Below are 20,728 nucleotides of genomic sequence, written 5' to 3'. Positions count from 1 at the left end.
TTCTGGAGATGAACAACTGCACAACACTGTGAATGTACTTAATGCCACTGAACTATGTACTTAAAAATGGTTAAAATAGTAAATTTTATGCATGAATTATACCTAATAATGCAGGTAAAATAAAAACACTCACAGACAAGAAAAACTGAAAAAAACTGTTACTAGTAAACTTACACTAAGGAAAATTAAATGATATTCTTTTTAGGCAGATAGAAAATGATCCTATATGGAAGCCCAGAAATGCAGGGTAACCATGTAAGCAAATCTAAATCTTATAGATAGATAATGATTGTATTGTAGGAGAATAACTTCTGGGGTTTAAAATATAGAGAAATCTAAAATACAAAGTAACAGCCATTCAGGCTGAGATGAGGATAAACAGAAGCAAATTCTAAGGTCAGTACTACTCAAACGGTGGTATGCAGACTGCAGCAAGGAGCTTGCTAGGAATGCAGGTTCTTGGACCAGACCATATACCTACTGAATCGGGTGGTGGGGATGGGACCCAGGAATTAATGGTTCAACAAATTCTCCAGGTGAATCTTTTATATATGATAAAATTTGAGAAGCACTGTTCTAATGTTTTTGCACTGTCTGGTAGGTGGATAAAATATACCGGTTAATATCAGCCTTTGCAATTCAGAAACGCATATTATAATCTCTAGGATAATCACTAAAAAAAACTGTAAAAAAGTATATAGTTTAAGGGGCACCTGGCTGGCTCAGCTGGTAGTGCATGCAACTCTTGATCCTGGGGTTGTGAGTCTGAGCCCTATGTTAGGTGTAGAGATTACTTAAAAATTAAAAAATCTTAAAAAAAATTAAAGTGTGTATAGATAGATAGATAGCTAATAGAGGGAAAATGGAATTATAAAGAAACTCTCAATCTGAAAGAAACTAACTAAGGAGAAAAAAGAAATAGAGCACATGGAATAAGCAGAAATACTAGAAAAGCCTATTTTACTGGTGAATACATAAACTATAAATGGACTAAATGTTCAAATTAAATGACTGTTATACCAAACATAAAAACCAACAGACATAAGCTATTTATAAGAAATAGAACTAAAACATAAGGATAAAGAAAAACTGAAAATAGAAGGATAAAAACAATACATCATATAACAATAACCAAAGGAAAACTGGAATAGATGCACTAATATTAGGTCAAGCACACTTTAAGAACCCACTTTAAGAACCCAGGGCCCCCCACAATCATTAAAGTTTCATTTGTAGGAAATATATGACTTCTAAGTTTTTAGGCACCTAATGATATAGTCTAAAAATACATAAAGCAAAATCTGACAAAACCAGAGATGAGGAAGATACCACAATATAGAAAAATATTTTGAACACAATTCTCTCAGTAACTAATAGAAAAACAAACAAAAACCACATAATTTGACCTAATGGCCTATATCTAATATCTACAGGATACAAAACCAAATGAAATGTTTACCAAAACTGATCACATTTGGGTCAACAAACTTCATACACCTGAAATCATACAGAAGAAATCCTCAAACCATAAAGCAACTGAGCTAGAAATTAGTAACAATATAACTAGAAAATTCCCATGTATTTGGAAAAAACTTCTACATAACTCATGAGTTAAAGAAGAAATCATACTGAAAACTAGAAATACATTGTACCAAATGACAAGGAAAATGCTACATATAAAATGTGTGGAATGCAGCCAAAATTCTGGTGAGATAGAATCTGATCATTTCAAATGCATATATTAGAAAAGACTAAGAATCATGAACTAAACACCTATCTCAAGAAGTTAGAAAAAAAATCAACAAATTAAAGAAAGAGGTAAGAAAAATAAAGAATAAATTAGTTAAATAGAAAAGAAACATACAGATAGGATGAAAAACATTAAAAGATGCTTCTTTAATTTTTGGTGAGGTGATAAAGGGAAAAAAAGCACAATAAACAATGTCAGGAATTTTTCTTTTTTTTTAATCATCATTTATTTTTTTATCAAGTACAGTGTTTCTGATAGGAATGCCCTTGGAAAAAGAAGAATTGATTTTTTTAATAATTTTTTTTATTATGTTATGTTAATCACCATACATCATTAGTTTTTGATGTAGTGTTCCACGATTCATTGTTTGCATATAACACCCAGTGCTCCATGTAGTACGTACCCTCTTTAATACCGATCACCAGGCTAACCCATCCTCCCACCCCCTCCCCTCTAGAACCCTCAGTTTGTTTCTCAGAGTCCATGGTCTCTCATGGTTCATCTCCCCCTCCGATTTCCCCCCCTTCATTTTTCCCTTCCTGCTATCTTCTTCTTCTTCTTTTTTTTTTTTTTAACATATGTCAGGAATTTTTAAGAGAGAAGACACCAGTATAGATGCTATGGGACTTTAAAAGGATAACTGGAGTGATGAAAGCATTCTGGTTCTTGATACACATTTTTTTTCTTTCTTGATACACATTTTCTACAACAGATTATACAGTGTACTTACAATCTGAGCATGTCACTATATAGAGGATAGTACAAGCAACTTCATGATTCTATGTTAGGAAATTTAGAGACAACAAAAACACTGATAAAAGAAGTAATAAAAAATGCCAACAGTCTCATAACTATTAAAGAAACTGAAATCATAATTTAAGCACAAAGAAATTAGAGGCTTCACTAGTGAATTCCACCAAACATTTAAGAAAGAAATAAAGCCAATCTTATAAAAACCAATTACAGGTAAATTAAAAAAAAAAACAACACAACCCAACTCATTTTATTAAATCTCAATACCAAAATCTGACAGAGATATTACTACAAGTCAATGTCACACAAAAACATAAGTGCAAAATTCTTAAACAAATACTTGCCCCCAAAATCCAGGACTATATAAAAAAATAATAATAAATCATAATCATGTTGGATTATATAATTCAGAAATTATATTTAGGTATAAAATTAACTATATTTACAGAATAAAAGAGAAAATCATATTATTTCAGCAGATGTCAAAAATTTACAGAATTTAACACAAGAGATCTTTTTTAAGTATCAAAAAAGAACTAAAAGGAACTTCCTTAATGTGAATAAGAGGTATCTACAGAACATCTACAACAAACATCATACTTAGTGGTGAAATGCTGAATACTTTCATCATTTTGAGTCAAGAATGTCCACTATCAACATTTCTATTCAACATTATGGAAGTCCAGTGAATAGTGAAAGCAAGAAAAAAAATTTTTTAAATGTAAGATTGGAAAAGAAAAAATAAAACTGCCATTATCTGTAGATATATGATGCTTACATATATAGAAAAGACAAAAGTATATATATATATATATTAGCACGGTGGCTGAGTACGACAAAGAACAAAAATCAGTTGCAATTCTAGATACCAGCAACAAACAGAAACAAAAGGCTTTTAAAAATAACTCTAAAAAAGATGTACAAGATCTCTATGAGGAAATCAATCTACATTATTGAGAGAAATTAAATACAACCCAAATATAAAATCCTAGCAAGTGTTTTTTTTCCTCCTGAACTTGACAAGCTCATTCTAAAATGTATATGAAAAAATAAAGGACAAAGAATACTCTAAGACATTCTTTAAGAATGAGGTGGGAGGATTTGATTTACTGGGTATCATGACTTATTACAGAACTAAAGTAACTGAGATATTTATAGTATGGATGTGAAGATAGACAAATAGACCAATCAAAAACTAGAAGACCCAGAAATGGATCCATGCATATATGGGCACTTCATATCTGACAAAGATGGTATTATAGAGCAGTGCATTTCATTAAAAAAAAAAAAAAAAAAAACTGATATAACTGTATATGTACATAAAAAGTGAAAGTTGAACTCTATCTCAAAAACAAATTCCTCCTGGAATAATGATTTGAATGTGAAAGAAAAAAACAATGAAGCTCATATAAAAAAAAGTATCTTTGTAACTTTAATAGGGGTCAAAAAGCATTAACCGTAACAGAAAATACTGACCAGTCTGACTACAAAAGATACCATTAAGAGAGTTAAAGTTGGAAATTTTGCAACATATATAACAAAGGATACACTATCAGTATATATAAAAGAATGCCCATAAATCAAGAAGAAAAATTTCAAACAACCCAAATACTTAAATAAGCATATCACAAAAGAGAATACCTAAGTGGCCATAAACACACAAAATGGTACTCAACTTCATTATATTAATAATGGAAATGCAAAATAAAACCACAATGAGGAGCAACATCAGCAAAAAAATGGTAGAGTAAGGAGCTCTGAAAGTTCACCTCTCCATAAAAGCAGCCAAAAACATAACAAAAATAGAACCAACATTTTTCAGAACTCTGGAAATTAACCAAAGGTTTGCAGCAACCTAAGAGCAACTAAAAGTCAACAAAAAATGGTTGAATGTTGATAAGAACAGTGAATTTTGAGGCATCTGAACTTACCCTATTCCTATTCTCCTGCTCCCCATCAGCCTCAAAAAATAACAGCCTGAACTCCCATACTGGAGAAAGGAGAACGACGCTGGAGATCTTTCAAGCTTCATTCCCAAAGCAGAGGCATTATTTAAAGACTGTACTATATAGGCCCGTCTATTCAATCTCAGTTGAACTTAACCCAATGATAAAAAGCAGCTTCTCCTCAGCAGCACTTGAGGATTATATTAAGCTTTCCGAGGCTGTCTAAAGTGGAGTAAACAATATACTAAGCAAAATTCTTAACAGGAGAAACCAAAGAATTAGATATCCATAGGAGGCTTTGAAAAGAAAAGATATATTCCTGGGAAAACAGAAAGCCATGCACATGTATAAGCTCTGAGCATGCTCAGTGGTGTGTGCATAAGCAAGAAAGACCTAATAAAGCCAAAAGCTCTCATCTCTGGTTGATCCTGAGGCTCTATGCAACAAAGAAGGTAGAGTTGTAAACTGCCTGGCTAACTGTTGAGGATGTGTCCCAACATGCACCCAGAGGATGCTGGCAAAGAATGGAAGTCTTAGGGGTTCTGAACACTTAAGGAAATCTCTGTTTTAGCTGACCACTAAGCTAATCAGGCAGACCAAAAATGCAGACTTCACAGAACTGGTTTAGAAGTCCCAAAACAAACAATTACTCCTGCAATAGGCAGCAACAATAAACCTTGGGGACGAGGGAAAGTCTGATTTCCAGAGTGCCGCACTATATTACTTGAAATTTTCAGTATTCAACAAAAAAGAAGAGACATGCGAAATACCAAATATACAAAACCCATATACAGGGGTAAAAAGTAATCAAAAGAAACTATACTTCTGGAGGCCTAGACATTGAATTTACAACACAAGGACTCTATATCGGGTGTCTTAAATATGTTCAAATAGGAAGAAAGGAAACCAAGTCTAATAGAACTAAAGGAAAATATATTAATTAGTAATTAATATTATTAGTAATTAGTATTAATTAGTATAAATAGTAAATTAGAGAATAAAGAGGTACAAATTATACAAAAGAACCAAACAAAATCTACTGTTGAAAAACACAATAATTTTGGGCGCCTGGGTGGCTCAGTTGGTTAGGCGACTGCCTTTGGCTCAGGTCATGATCCTGGAGTCCCGGGATCGAGTCCCACATCGGGCTCCCTGCTCAGCAGGGAGTCTGCTTCTCCCTCTGACCCTCCTCCCTCTCATGCTTTCTGTCTCTCATTCTCTCTCTTGCAAATAAATAAAATATTTAAAAAAAAAAAAAAAAAAAAGAAAAACACAATAATTTAAATGAAAATTCACTAGATGGGTTTAGCCACAGATTTGAGTAGCAGAAAAAAAAATCAGGTCAAGATGGCAGAGGAGTAGGAGACCTGGATTTCATCTGGTCTCAGGAATTCAGGTGGATAGGGATCAAACCATTCTGAACACCTACAAACTCAACAGGAGATCGAAGAAAAGAATAGCAACAACTCTCTGAACAGAAAAGCGACCACTTTCTGGAAGGTAGGACGTGCGGAGAAGTGAATCCGAGGCGTTACTCGGGAGGATAGACGGCAGGGAAGGGGCCTCCGTTGGCCGCTTCTGGCAAGTGATAGAGCCGCAGAGCACAAAATCGGAACTTTTAGAAGTCTGCTCCGCTGAGGGACGTCACTCCGGTGGCTAAGTGGGGGGTGGAACCCTCGCAAGACAGTGTGGTCTCAGGACCCTCGGGGTCACAGAAAGACCGGGGGTGCCTGAGTGTGGCAGAGCTCCCAGGTATCGGAGCGGGGAAGCCGGCTGCAGAGACGGAGCCCAGGCGCGGGCTCTCAGCTCGGGGTTGCCATAAACCGTGATCCGCAGCACAGTCGGGCCACTACTCCTCCAGCAGGGACCCAACAAGCGGCAGATCCGGGGAGACTCCCCTTCTTCCCCCGGGAGGAGAGGTGCGGGAGCGCACCACAGGGATCTGCGGGGTTTGGAGACTCCACCCGGGGTCGGGTGCCAGAGAGAGAAACGCTCGGTCACAGGCCGGGTGAGCACAGAGTGCAGCCGGAGACCGGGGAGACGGGAGTGAATGACGGCTTTTCTCTGGGGGCTCACTGAGGAGCGGGGCCCCGAGTTCTCGGCTCCTCCAGGGCGGAGATTGGGAGGCCGCCATTTTCACTCTCCGCCTCCAAAGCTGTACAGAAAGCTTGCAGGGAACAAAAGCTCCGGAGAGCAAACCCGAGCAGATTACTTAGCCCGGACGGGGCAAGGGCGGGGCAATTCCGCCTCCGGCAAAGACATCTGGGAACCACGGCAACAGGCCCCTCCCCCAGAAGATCAGCGAGAACAGCCAGCCAAGACCAAGTTTACCATCAATGAGAATGGCAGAACTCCAGTGCTAGCGGAATACTGCACATAGAATCCATGGCTTTTTTACCATGATTCTGTAGTCTTTCAAAGTTAATTTTTTTTTAACTTTTTTTTTTTTTAATTTTTCTTTTTCCCTTTTTCAACCAACATCTTATCAATCCTTTTTTTAAAAAAACATTTTTATTTTTCATTTTTAGAGTCATATTCTATCCCTTCATAGTAGTTACCCATATTTTTGGCACATATATATAAGTTGTTCTCTCTTTAAAATTTTGAGATAGTTTCTTCTAACAGATCAAAATATACCCTAAATCTCTAGTGTATGGTTTTTTCCTACTCCCCTGCCTGATCACATTCTCTCCTTTTTCTTTTCTTTTTTTTTTTTAAATCCTCTTCTTTCTTTTTTCAAACTTCTTATCAATTCCTTTTATAAAATTTTTTATAATTTCCATCTTTACAGTCATATTCCATCCCTTCATCATATCAACCCTTATTTTTGTACATATATAAGTTTTTCTTCTTTAAAATTTTGGGAGGCACTTTCTTCTAACAGACCAAAATACACCCAAAATCTAGTGTGTGGCACTGATCTATATACCAGCCTGATCATATTTGATCGTATTCTGGTTATTTTTTGTTTTGTTCTGTTTTTGTTTGTTTTTATCTTTATCTTTTCCTTTTTTTTTCCTTTTTCCTTTTTTCTCTCTTTCCCTTTCTTTTCCCACTGCTTCAGGTCTTTTCTGATTTGTTTAGAGTATATTTTCTGGGGACGTTGTTACCCTGTTAGCATTTTGTTCTCTCATTAATCTATTCTCCTCTGGACAAAATGACAAGACGGAAAAAATCACCTCAACAAAAAGAACAAGAGGTAGTACCGACTGCCAGGGACATACTCAATACGAACATTAGTACGATGTCAGATCTAGAGTTCAGAATCATCACTTTAAATATACTAGCTGGGCTTGAAAAAAGCATGGAAGTTATTAGAGAAACCCTTTCTGAAGAAGTAAAAGAACTAAAATCTAACCAAGTCGAAATCAAAAAGGCTATTAATGAGGTGCAATCAAATATGGGGGAGCTAACTGCTAGGATAAATGAAGCAGAAGAAAGAATCAGTGAGATAGAAGACCAAATAATGGAAAATAAAGAAGCTGAGAAAAAGAGAGATAAACAACTACTGGATCACGAGGGCAGAATTCGAGAGATAAGCGATACCATAAGATGAAACAACATTAGAATAACTGGGATCCCAGAAGAAGAAGAAAGAGAGAGAGGGGCAGAAGGTATAATGGAGCAAATTATAGCAGAGAACTTCCCTAATTTGGGGAAGGAAACAGGCATCAAAATCCAGGAAGCACAGAGAAGCCCTCTCAAAATCAATAAAAATAGGTCAACACCCTGACATCTAATAGTAAAACTTACGAGTCTCAGAGATGAAGAGAAAATCCTGAAAGCAGCTCGGGAGAAGAGATATGTAACCTACAATGGTAGAAACATTAGACTGGCAACAGACCTATCCACAGAGACCTGGCAGGCCAGAAAGGACTGGCAGGATATATTCAGAGCACTAAATGAGAAAAATATGCAGCCAAGAATACTATATCCAGCTAGGCTGTCATTGAAAATAGAAGGAGAGATAAAAAGCTTCCAGGACACACAAAAACTAAAGGAATTTGCAAACACAAAACCAGCCCTACAAGAAATCTTGAAAGGGGTCCTCTAAGCAAAGAGAGAGCCTAAAAGCAACATAGACTGGAAAGGAACACAGACAATATACAGTAACAGTCACCTTACAGGCAATACAATGGCACTAAATTCATATCTTTCAATAGTTACCCTGAATGTAAATGGGCTAAATGCCCCAATCAAAAGACACAGGCTATCAGACTGGATTAAAAAACAAGACCCATCGATATGCTGTCTGCAAGAGACTCATTTTAGACCCAAAGACACCCCCAGATTGAAAGTAAGGGGGTGGCAAACCATTTACCATGCTAATGGACACCAAAAGAAAGCTGGGGTGGCAATCCTTATATCAGACAAATTAGATTTTAAACCAAAGACTGTAATAAGAGATGAGGAAGGACACTATATCCTACTTAAAGGGTCTATCCAACAAGAAGATCTAACAATTGTAAATATCTATGCCCCTAACATGGGAGCAGCCAATTATATAAGCCAATTAATAACAAAAGCAAAGAAACACATTGACAACAATACAATAATAGTGGGGGACTTTAACACCCCCCTCACTGAAATGGACAGATAGTCTAAGCAAAAGATCAACAAGGAAATAAAGGCTTTAAATGACACACTGGACCAAATGGACTTCACAGACATATTCAGAACATTCCATCCCAAAGCAATTGAATACACACATTCTTCGCTAGTGCCCATGGAACATTCTCCAGAATTGATCACATCCTAGGTCATAAATCAGGTCTCAACCGGTACCAAAAGATTGGGATCATTCCCTGCATACTGTCAGACCACAATGCTTTGAAACTAGAACTCAATCACAAGAGGAAAGTCAGAAAGAACTCAAATACATGGAGGCTAAAGAGCATCCTACTAAAGAACGAATGGGTCAACCTGGAAATTAAAGAAGAATTAAAAAATTTCATGGAAACCAATGAAAATGAAAACACAACTGTTCCAAATCTTTGGGATGCAGCAAAGGCAGTCCTAAGAGGAAAGTATATCGCAATACAAGCCTTTCTCAAGAAACAAGAAAGGTCTCAAGTACACAACCTAACCCTACACCTAAAGGAGCTGGAGAAAGAACAGCAAATAAAGCCTAAACCCAGCAGGAGAAGAGAAATCATAAAGATCAGAGCAGAAATCAATGAAATAGAAACTAAAAGAACAGTAGAACAGATCAACGAAACTAGGAGCTGGTTCTTTGAAAGAATTAACAAGATTGATAAACCCCTGGCCAGACTTACCAAAAAGAAAAGAGAAATGATCCAAATCAACAAAATCATGAATGAAAGAGGAAAGATCACAACCAACACCAAAGAAATACAAACAATTATAAGAACATATTATGAGCAACTCTATGCCAGCAAATTAGATAACCTGGAAGAAATGGATGCATTCCTAGAGATGTATCAACTACCAAAACTGAACCAGGAAGAAATAGAAAACCTGAACAGACCTATAACCACTAAGGAAATTGAAGCAGTCATCAAAAATCTCCCAAAACACAAAAGCCCAGGGCCAGATGGCTTCCCAGGGGAATTCTACCAAACATTTAAAGAAGAATTAATACCTATTCTTCTGAAACTGTTCCAAAAAACAGAAATGGAAGGAAAACTTCCAAACTCATTTTATGAGGCCACCATTACCTTGATCCCAAAACCAGACAAAGACCCCATCAAAAAGGAGAATTACAGACCAATATCCCTGATGAACATGAATGCAAAAATTCTCACCAAAATACTAGCCAATAGGATCCAACAGTACATTAAAAGGATTATTCACCACGACCAAGTGGGATTTATCCCTGGGCTGCAAGGCTGGTTCAACATCTGCAAATCAATCAACGTGATACAATACATTAACAAAAGAAAGAACAAGAACCATATGATCCTCTCAATAGATGCAGAAAAAGCATTTGGCAAAGGACAGCATCCTTTCTTGATCAAAACTCTTCAGAGTATAGGCATAGAGGGTACATACCTCAATATCATAAAAGCCATCTATGAAAAACCTACAGCCAATATCATTCTCAATGGGGAAAAGCTGAGAGATTTCCCCCTAAGGTCAGGAACACGGCAGGGATGTCCACTATCACCACTGCTATTCAACATAGTATTAGAAGTCCTAGCCACAGCAATCAGACAACAAAAAGAAATAAAAGGCATCCAAATCGGCAAAGAAGAAGTCAAACTCTCACTCTTTGCAGATGATATGATACTTTATGTGGAAAACCCCAAAGACTCCATCCCAAAACTGCTAGAACTCATACAGGAATTCAGTAAAGTGGCAGGATATAAAATCAATGCACAGAAGTCAGTGGCATTCCTATACACCAACAACAAGACAGAAGAAAGAGAAATTAAGGAGTTGATCCCATTTACAATTGCACCCAAAACCATAAGATGCCTAGGAATAAATCTAACCAAGAGGCAAAGGATCTGTACTCAGAAAACTATAAAATACTCATGAAAGAAATTGAGGAAGACACAAAGAAATGGAAAAACGTTCCATGCTCATGGACTGGAAGAACAAATATTGTGAAGATGTCAATCCTATCTAGAACAATCTGCACATTCAATGCAATCCCCATCAAAATACCATCCACTTTCTTCAAAGAAATGGAACAAATAATCCTCAAATTTGTATGGAACCAGAAAAGACCCCGAATAGCCAGAGGAATGTTGAAAAAGAAAAGCAAAGCTGGCGGCATCACAATTCCAGACTTCCAGCTCTATTACAAAGCTGTCATCATCAAGACAGTATGGTACTGGCACAAAAACAGACACAGAGATCAATGGAACAGAATAGAGAGCCCAGAAATGGACCCTCAACTCTATGGTCAACTAATCTTTGACAAAGCAAGAAAGAATGTCCAATGGAAAAAAGTCTCTTCAACAAATGCTGTTGGGAAAACTGGATAGCCACATGCAGAAGAATGAAACTGGACCATTTCCTTACACCACACACAAAAATTGACTCCAAATGGTTGAAAGACCTCCATGTGAGACAAGAGTCCATCAACATCCTAAAGGAGAACACAGGCAGCAACCTCTTCGACCTCAGCCGCAGCAACTTCTTCCTAGAAACATCGCCAAAGGCAAGGGAAGCAAGGGCAAAAATGAACTATTGGGACTTCATCAAGATAAAAAGCTTTTGCACAGCAAAAAGAACAGTCAACAAAACCAAAAGACAACCGACAGAATGGGAGAAGATATTTGCAAATGACATATCAGATAAAGGGCTAGTATCCAAAATCTATAAAGAACTTATCAAACTCAACACCCAAAGAACAAAGAATCTAATCAAGAAATGGGCAGAAGACATGAACAGACATTTTTCCAAAGAAGACATCCAAATGGCCAACAAACACATGAAAAAGTGCTCAACATCGCTTGGCATCAGTGAAATCCAAATCAAAACCTCAATGAGATATCACCTCACACCAGTCAGAATGGCTAAAATTAACAAGTCAGGAAATGACAGATGTTGGCGGGGATGCAGAGAAAGGGGAACCCTCCTACACTGTTGATGGGAATGCAAGCTCGTGCAGCCACTCTGGAAAACAGTATGGAGGTTCCTCAAAAAGTTAAAAATAGAGCTACCATACGATCCAGCAATTGCACTACTGGGTATTTACCCCAAAGATACAAAAGTAGGGATCAGACAGGGTACGTGCACCCCGATGTTTATAGCAGCAATGTCCACAATAGACAAACTGTAGAAAGAGCCAAGATGTCCATCAACAGATGAATGGATAAAGAAGAAGTGGTATATATATACAATGGAATATTATGCAGCCATCAAAAGGAATGAGATCTTGCCATTTGCAATGACGTGGATGGAACTGGAGGGTATTATGCTGAGCGAAATAAGTCCATCAGAGAAAGACATGTATCATATGACCTCATTGATATGAGGAATTCTTAATCTCAGGAAACAAACTGAGGGTTGCTGGAGTGGGGGGTGGGGTGGGAGGGATGGGGGGAATGGGTGATAGACACTGGGGAGGGTATGTGCTCTGGTAAGTGCTGTGAATTGTGCAAGACTGTTGAATCTCAGATCTGTACCTCTGAAACAAATAATGCAATATATGTTAAGAAAGAAAAAAAGAAGAAGAAGAATGTAGCAGGAGGGGAAGAATGAAGGGGGGGAAATCGGAGGGGGAGAAGAACCATGAGAGACGATGGACTCTGAAAAACAAACTGAGGGTTCTAGAGGGGAGGGGGGGAGGATGGGTTAGCCTGGTGATGGGTATTAAAGAGGGCACGTTCTGCATGGAGCACTGGGTGTTATGCACAAACAATGAATCATGGAACACTACATCTAAAACTAATGACGTAATGTATGGGGATTAACATAACAATAAAAAGATTTTAAAAAATAATAATAATCAGGCCAATTGTAGATAAATCAATTGAGATTATCCAGTCTTAAGATTTTCCAGGAGCGGAGAGAAGAATGAAAAAAAAAATAAACAGAGCTCACAGAACTGTGGGAAACCATCAAATATATGAACACATACAATGGGAGTCCCAAGAGGAGAGAAAAAGAGGCAGAAATAATAAAGAAATAAAACTTCCCAAACTTGGTGAAAAACATTAACCTACACATTCAAGAAGTTCAATGAACTCCCAAGTAGGATTAACTCAAAAGAGACCCAACCTAGCTACATCATAATCAAAACTATCAAAAGAAAAGACTGGAGATAGTGACTTGTCAGGTAAGGGATTCTCAAGATTAACAGCTAACTTCTCATCACAAAACATGGAGGCTAACAGTGTGTGGGACAATATATTCAAAGAAAAATATGAGAAAAAGAAAAAATGACAAGCAAGAATTTTATATCCAGCAAAACTATCCATCAAAAACAATGAAGGAGAAAATTACCCCCAAGAGTTTATAGCTCCAGAGCCATCGTATCAGAAATACTAAAGGGAGACCTCTGGGTGAAATGAAAGGACACTAAACAGTAACTCAAATCTACACGAAGAAATAAAAAGCACCAGTAAAGGTATGTAGGTAAATATAAAAGATAATATCAATGTATTTCTTATTTAGAGCTTTTCCCCCCCTGGTTTAAAAACAATTACAAACAGTAGTAATCATAAATCTGTGTTGATAGGCATATAATGTATCATACAATATATATACAATGTATCATACAAACTGTATGATAATAAAAGTATGGGAAGGAGGGGAACAAAGCTATATAGGAACAAAGTTTTTGTATACTCCTGAAATTAAGTTGTTAGTAACCCAAACTAAATTGTCATAAGTTAAAGTGTTAATGATAATCATCAGGACAACCACTGAGAAAATAACTCAAAAATATACAGTACAGGAAACAAGGGAATTAAAATGACAGATGTAAATCCTACTTGACTAATAATTATAGAAAATGTAAATGTAATAAACTCTCTAAATGAAAGCCACATAGGATGGTAGTTCACATATACCAAATTAACAGACTGACAGTAAGTACTGGTCAAAACACGGAGCAACAGGAATTCTTACATGGCTGGTAGAAATATAAATTAGAACTTTGGAAAACTGTTTAGGATCATTTAATAAAGACAAACATACAAATCTGATGACTTGGTAATTCCACGTGTAGTTGTACACACAACTGAAATATGTGTACATGTGCATCAAGACAGTTGCATGAATGATCACAGCAGCATTATCCATGGAAGACAAAAATGGAAAACAACCCAAATGTAGTATAAACAAAACACAGTACCACTACACACAACAAAATGGATGGATTGCAGAAACATAACGTTGAGCAAAAGAAATTAGATTCAAAAGAGTACAGCTTTTAAGATACAACTGAGGTAGGGAGAAAAAAAACAGGCAAAACTAAACTACAGTATTTAAGGATACACATTCAAGTAGTAATTCTACAAAGAAAAGAATTGAGGTAATTACCGCCAAAGTCAGGATGCTGGATACTTCTGTTAGAGAAGAAAGATGGCTGCTGGGATGCTAGTAATGTTCTATTTCTTGAACTGGATGATGGTATATGGGCATTTGCTTTGTGGTAATTCACTGATGCATATGAATATGTATATATCGGTATAATTTTGTTTTGTATGCTTTCCTTTATGGGTGCTATATATCACAATAACAGTTGTAAAATGTTTAAGGCAGACTTAGGCAAAACAGAATATGTAAAACTAGGTATCTAAAACAAACTATTATCTCACTTCTGAAAAATATTTAGCATTAATAAATTGATTTGGCTAAACTTCTTAAAAAAAAAACCACCATAGTTAAAAAAACAAACACACACACACATACACACACACAAACACCATAGTTTCTGACATAGGAAAAAAAGGAGGGATGCCTGGGTGGCTCAATCGGTTAAGCATGGGCCTTCAGTTCAGGTCATGATCCCAAGGTCCTGGGATCAAGTCCCACATCAGGCTCCTTCCTCGGCGAGGAGCCTGCTTCTCCCTCTGCCTTCCGCTCCCCCTGCTTGTGATTTTTCTTTCTCTCTCTCTGACACATAAATAAATAAAATCTTTAAAAAAAAGAAAAGAAAAAAAGGGAAATTGTAGACTATCTACTGTGAATCTTTGCTAATTAGTTCCTAAAAAGAAACAAATTGCTCCTAGCAGGCAGAGAAACAAATTTATCAAACAAGGTAACTTGGGTGCAAAATTGAAAGATACGGTAATGGTTTGAAGAGGCAGCATCCTCCTTCCATCTCCCTTCCAAACTCACATCAGGCCTATGACATTTTTCACTAGTATGTCTTCTCTTGAGGATAAAAATGTCTCTCTCTCACACACACACACACACACACACACACACACACACACCACAATTCCTTTCCATGAAGAAACAAAACATTGTCCCAACGGAGGAGAGAACTGAGAGGAAAATAATAATTTAATTCCTGAAACAATATTGCATACCCACCACTGAAAGTGTTAACCAAAAAAAATAGCCACTTACTTGATCAAGATTTGAAAGGCTGTTAGGATCCTGACTCAGACCTTGGTACTGTCCCCTGAGTCTGTCACCAGCAGCTATTTTCCTAAACTTCTTCAGATCCACGACATACAGTGCACTGGATAGAGAAGAACTACTTGTTATAACCATGGATTGTGGCAGAAAAAGTAACCTCGCTGAATAATGGTCACCAGGTAAACATCCTGGCCTCTCTTTGAAAAAGTAAGCTGTGGCCTCAGTGTGGAGCTCAGGGTCAGTATGTGCTCCTTCAAAGATGGCTCAGGAAATTATTGCAAAACCTGTATTCTGCCACCACAAGCTCACTTTGTCCCTCTTCCTTATTAAATTGCCTTCCTTATTTAGCTACCTTAAATCTCTGAAAAGAAAACTTCTACCAAATGTCAGCAGATTAGGTAATAAAAGCTAACCATCAGTCAAAGATATCCTGTTGACGTCTTAAATGTTGCAGGGAAAAATACCCCAAGTGTTACAGATCTTCTGGACCAAGAACATTAACTGATGACAAAGAAATCACCAAACCCCAACATTTATGTCTGTAAATGCTGCTACCTACACATCCCCAGACCTTCCAGATCTTCCTAACCACACTCGACCCAGAGCAGATAATGTAATGTTACACAGTCCATCCTAGGAGTTCTACTTCTAGGAATTTGTCCTACAGATATATTTGTTTTTTGTTTTTTTTTTTTAAATTTTGTTTTATTTATTTGACAGAGAGACACAGCGAGAGAGGGAACACAAGCAGGGGGAGTGGGAGGGAGAAGCAGGCTTCCCGCCGAGCAGGGAGCCCGATGTGGGGCTCGATCCCAGGACCCTGGGATCATGACCTGAGCCGAAGGCAGACGCTTAACGACTGAGCCACCCAGGCGCCCCTGTCCTACAGATATATTTGAAACATACTAAATGATGTATTTAATTATTCACTGCAACACTGTATGTCACAGCAAAATACCATAAATAACATATATACTGGAATAATATGTAGATGTAAAAAGGAAGGTCTCTCTCTCAGGACATTGATGTAAGATCTACTAGAGATATTAAATAAAGCAAGGCACAAAACTGTAAATATGATGGTATATTTTGTGTAAAAAAAGAAGTTCAGTTGATAATGTAAGAATCAAACTCTGGAAGGACATATAGTAAATTAATAAAGTTGGTTATCTGTTGTAGAAATGGGAACTGGGTAGAAGACGGAAAGGACTGGGAGGATTATTTTTCACTGCATATTTTTCATAATTTTTATTTTTGAACCATGTTAGTTTATTACCTATTCACAAATTCAAATATGTGAAATAAATTTTTTAAGAAAAGAAAATCAAACAACACTGGGAGTACTCCTTTTTCAATACCTGATATGATACTTTCGCCCAGCCAAATGACTGGCCCAGTACCCTGATTTCCAGAACCTGTAGCCATCCATTTCTTTTCGGCTATCACAGAAAGGAGTATAGCCATAAGGAGCACCATCCAAATTGAAATCTCTTAACTCTTTCAGATCCGTTCGTACAATCTGGAAAAAAGAAGATCACAAGTCATTTGTTTTGTTTTGTTTGTTTTAGACGGAGGGAGGTGCAGAGGGAGAGGAAGAGAGAGAATCTTAAAATAGGCTTCATGCCCAGTGCAGACCCTGACACAGGGTTCCATCTCACAACGCTGAGATCATGACCTGAGCCGAAATCAAGAGTCAGACACTTAACCAACTGAGCCACCTAGACGCCCCACAAGTCATTTGTTAAACAGCCATGCAGACAGCAGTTTTCTTAAAATACAGACTGCCTCACTGAGACATTACAGAGGGCAGCTCTGAGGTTAATGGCACAGGCTCCAGTGGTAGACCCAGTCTGAGCCCGGATTCTTACACTGATTAGCTGACTGCCTTCACTAACAAGAAAGACACCTTGCCTAGTACTTGTCACACAGTATTCTAAGTATTCAAAAAGGTAGAAATAAAACAAATTTACACTACTTAGCCTCTCTGTGACTGAGTTTCCTCATGTGTAAAATGGAGACCTCACAGGATTACATGAATCAATACATGGATAGCCTGACACACAGCAAGTACTCAACAAGGAGTTAAGTGTGCTTATATTAGAATCCAGAAAGCATGCTTTAGGTCAAGCCAGTTGTGATACAGTGAGTCAGATGAGGCAGGTAATTCCAAAGAGGTGGATGAAGCCTCTGGCCACATGACTTTTGCACATATTACATATCATTTCCATTCAGATGATTACCTCGGGTTTCAGCCAGGTCAGGGGAAGGGGGAAGGTTGTAAAGGACAACTATATTCACACTTTTTGAGTTTGTGTGGTCTAAAACCACAGTGTGTTCCTTTTAGGTCAAATCTTGACAGGAGGAAGAATATCTGAAGAGTTCCAAATTATCAAGGCAAGCATCTATCTACTAGAGCTTCCCCTCTCTTAACCATGTCAATAACTCCTAGCTTTTGGGTAAATAATTGGAGATAATGGCAAGCACTGTTAAACCTCAATCTTCCAGTTTCTAGTTTGTATGTTAAATGAATTAAGAAACAAAACTGCATACATGATGTAATCACAACTGTGTAGAAGGGGCATAGAAAAAAAGATGAAAAGAGATACCGCAAATGCAAATTTTAAAAGTGATCACATCTGAGTGTAACTTTCCATATATTCTAAATAATGTAAGCATGTATTTTTCTGTAACTAGAAAAATAAAATCATTTAAAAAGGAGAAGGAAGTCTAATGCCTTTAATACGAACTGTTTTTGTTTTAAGATTTTATTTATTTATCTGACAGAGAGAAAGACAGCAAGAGAGGGAACACAAGCAGGGGGAGTGGGAGAGGGAGAAGCAGGCCTCCCACTGAGCAGGGAGCCTGATGCGGGGCTTGAAGCCAGGACCCCAGGATCATGACCTGAGCTGAAGGCAGACGCTTCATGACTGAGCCACCCAGGCGCCCCAATATGAACTGTTTAAATTTGGCTTGTAAGAGCTTACCTGATCAGCATCCACAAACAGGAATTTGTCAACAACTAGTGGGAAGAGCACATCCAGGAAGAGGATCTTGTAACCCCAGATGATGCGCTGTTTCTCAGTCTGTTGATGAAGCCACCGAGGCCATTTGTACTGAACAAGCTCATATTGGAAATTGTATTCATTTGCCATATAAGGTATGAACTCCTATTTTTGGACATAGAAGACAACAAACAACCATTTACTTTGATGAAGAAAATCAACTCAATAATGTAAGTCAGCCATCATGATTATGGCACAAGTAAAACACATTTACCATAACAGTGGTCTAATACAGAAATCTGACCCTGACTCACCTGTGACTACATAAAAAAAACAGAGAATAACTTGTACTGTGCTTTCTAATTAAACTATAATATACATGCTCAGAGGAAGAGAATGTTATTTCATCAAAACAAAAGATACAGATTTTCCTCCAATGTTATCCAAGCTTCAAACGGGTCATAATTTTGTGTTTGGTTTTATAACGACTATTCCTCCAAAATAATCCATCTGGAATGAACATAGAAATATGCAACTAGGGGCACCTGGCTGGCTTAAATGGAAGAGCATGCGACTCTTGATCTTGGGGTTGTCAGTTCGAGCCCCACGGTGGGTGTAGAGATTACTTAAATAAATAAACAAACAAAATATGCAACTGAAGAAGGGAAACCTAATTAAAAGGAAAAACTTTAAATCATACAAATAACACTGAAGCAGTAAAAAAGTATATTATACCATACATATCTCCTTAATAAGAATCCTTTCCTTTCTCCTGAGGAACAAACCTTAAATGTGGGAGACAAATAATTCTTCAAGAACCAGAATTTCACAGGAGTCTTGGTATTCTTCAGTACTGATAGCATCATTATACTGTCAAACAAAAGCAAATAATAATCAATAATAATTTTCCAATGCTTTTTAATCTCAATGAAATCAAGTAGAGTCAATCACGAGACTGCTGAATGTTCTTCATGGCAGAGCAAATTGATGGCAAAGAGAGACCCTTAGTAATGGAAAATGAAAAACTGCACTTATTATATAAAGTTATCACTGCATGGAAAAGAAAGAGTATTTCTCACCCATAAAGATATACCTGATAAAGGCAAATGTCTTAATCATGTTACATCTTTAAATAAACTGCTTCATGAACTGCTACCTTGATTATGGTATAAATGAATAATGGAGGTTGTGGTTAACTGATTACAGGACTCTGTAATCCCTACTCCACTTCTATTCTCTGTGTTAACCTCCTAATTTCTGATTTAAGCAATGCTTGGTGGCCAATGAAACACCACTATTTATAATGTGCATGCAGTGGTATTAAAGGTTTATAGCCTTGTAATATCCACAAGATGCATTTATTATACAGCCAGACTTCATGAGATTGGCAGATCAAAACAAATACAATTATATATTCACAATCCTCAGAGTGCTTCAGATACACAGAAGCATAATGGACAGAATCCCATAAAACATTTACTCTCTAAATAAGAATACTGTGACAAACCCATTCGTATATACTGAAATAATCAACACAACTAACCGAAGAAATCTTTCATAGAGATGACCAGATGCCACGGAGAAAATATTAATTATGTCATCTTTATCTTGTTTCACTTCCTCAGTCTTCTGTCCTCCCGTAAAGCCCCTATAATAATAAAGATAAAAACAAGAACACTTGAAATGCTGGTACAGACACACAGCCCTTTAAGGGGAGAGCTGCAGAGATGTTTCCCATGCCCACTCCTTCCCTAGGGGGCGATGCAGGAGAGGCTGGTGAAGCATCCGCTGGCACCTGAGAGGGCACAAGGCAACCAAGCCACCACAGGCGAAAGACAAGGGTGCTGCCTGCAGGGTACCGCAGAGCTTCAGGAGTAGACTGAACAGAGGCGATCCCACAGAACATGATCCACTCAATGGGAAGTAAACTGAACTCTCCGAAAGGCAGGCACAACCCAGTGAGAGTCAAGAAGTAACTTCCCCACACGGGGACATTAACCTCCGTCACTCAGTCAGTGGAAAACACTCATCTACTCTAAATAGAAGTGCAAGATGTGGTGGCAGAGTGCAGACTCTGAAAGGCCCAGATAGGAGTCTTATACTCAAAAGAAGGGAGGGATGGTGCTTATATCTCAGTTTTTCCTTAAAAGATACTTCTTTTTTTAATGATGCCAATTTACCATTTGAAGGAGTCCCAAAATCCAGATTCATTCTCATTAGTTCCATCACTCAGCAAGTCTTCATTCACCATATCTGCCTTCTTCTGAACC

At 37.6% G+C, this 20,728-nt stretch overlaps 1 protein-coding gene across 1 annotated transcript in view; it reads right to left on the bottom strand.

Moving 5' to 3' along the window:
* UGGT1 (UDP-glucose glycoprotein glucosyltransferase 1) overlaps window positions 1–20,728 on the bottom strand; it is a 115,217-nt gene that overhangs the window by 7,966 nt on the left and 86,523 nt on the right. The window contains exons 33-38 of the mRNA XM_032412794.1: window positions 20,639–20,727; window positions 20,002–20,106; window positions 19,244–19,328; window positions 18,441–18,623; window positions 16,815–16,975; window positions 15,445–15,559 (exon numbers count right to left, since the gene is read on the bottom strand). Coding sequence (XP_032268685.1) covers window positions 15,445–15,559; window positions 16,815–16,975; window positions 18,441–18,623; window positions 19,244–19,328; window positions 20,002–20,106; window positions 20,639–20,727 — 738 coding nt within the window. The remainder of the gene's footprint in view (window positions 1–15,444; window positions 15,560–16,814; window positions 16,976–18,440; window positions 18,624–19,243; window positions 19,329–20,001; window positions 20,107–20,638; window position 20,728) is intronic.

Source organism: Phoca vitulina, unplaced genomic scaffold, assembly GCF_004348235.1.
Source record: "Phoca vitulina isolate PV1807 unplaced genomic scaffold, GSC_HSeal_1.0 scaffold1, whole genome shotgun sequence".
In the NCBI taxonomy this organism is placed as follows: Eukaryota; Metazoa; Chordata; class Mammalia; order Carnivora; family Phocidae; genus Phoca; species Phoca vitulina.
This window is presented reverse-complemented; position numbering and strand designations above follow the sequence as displayed.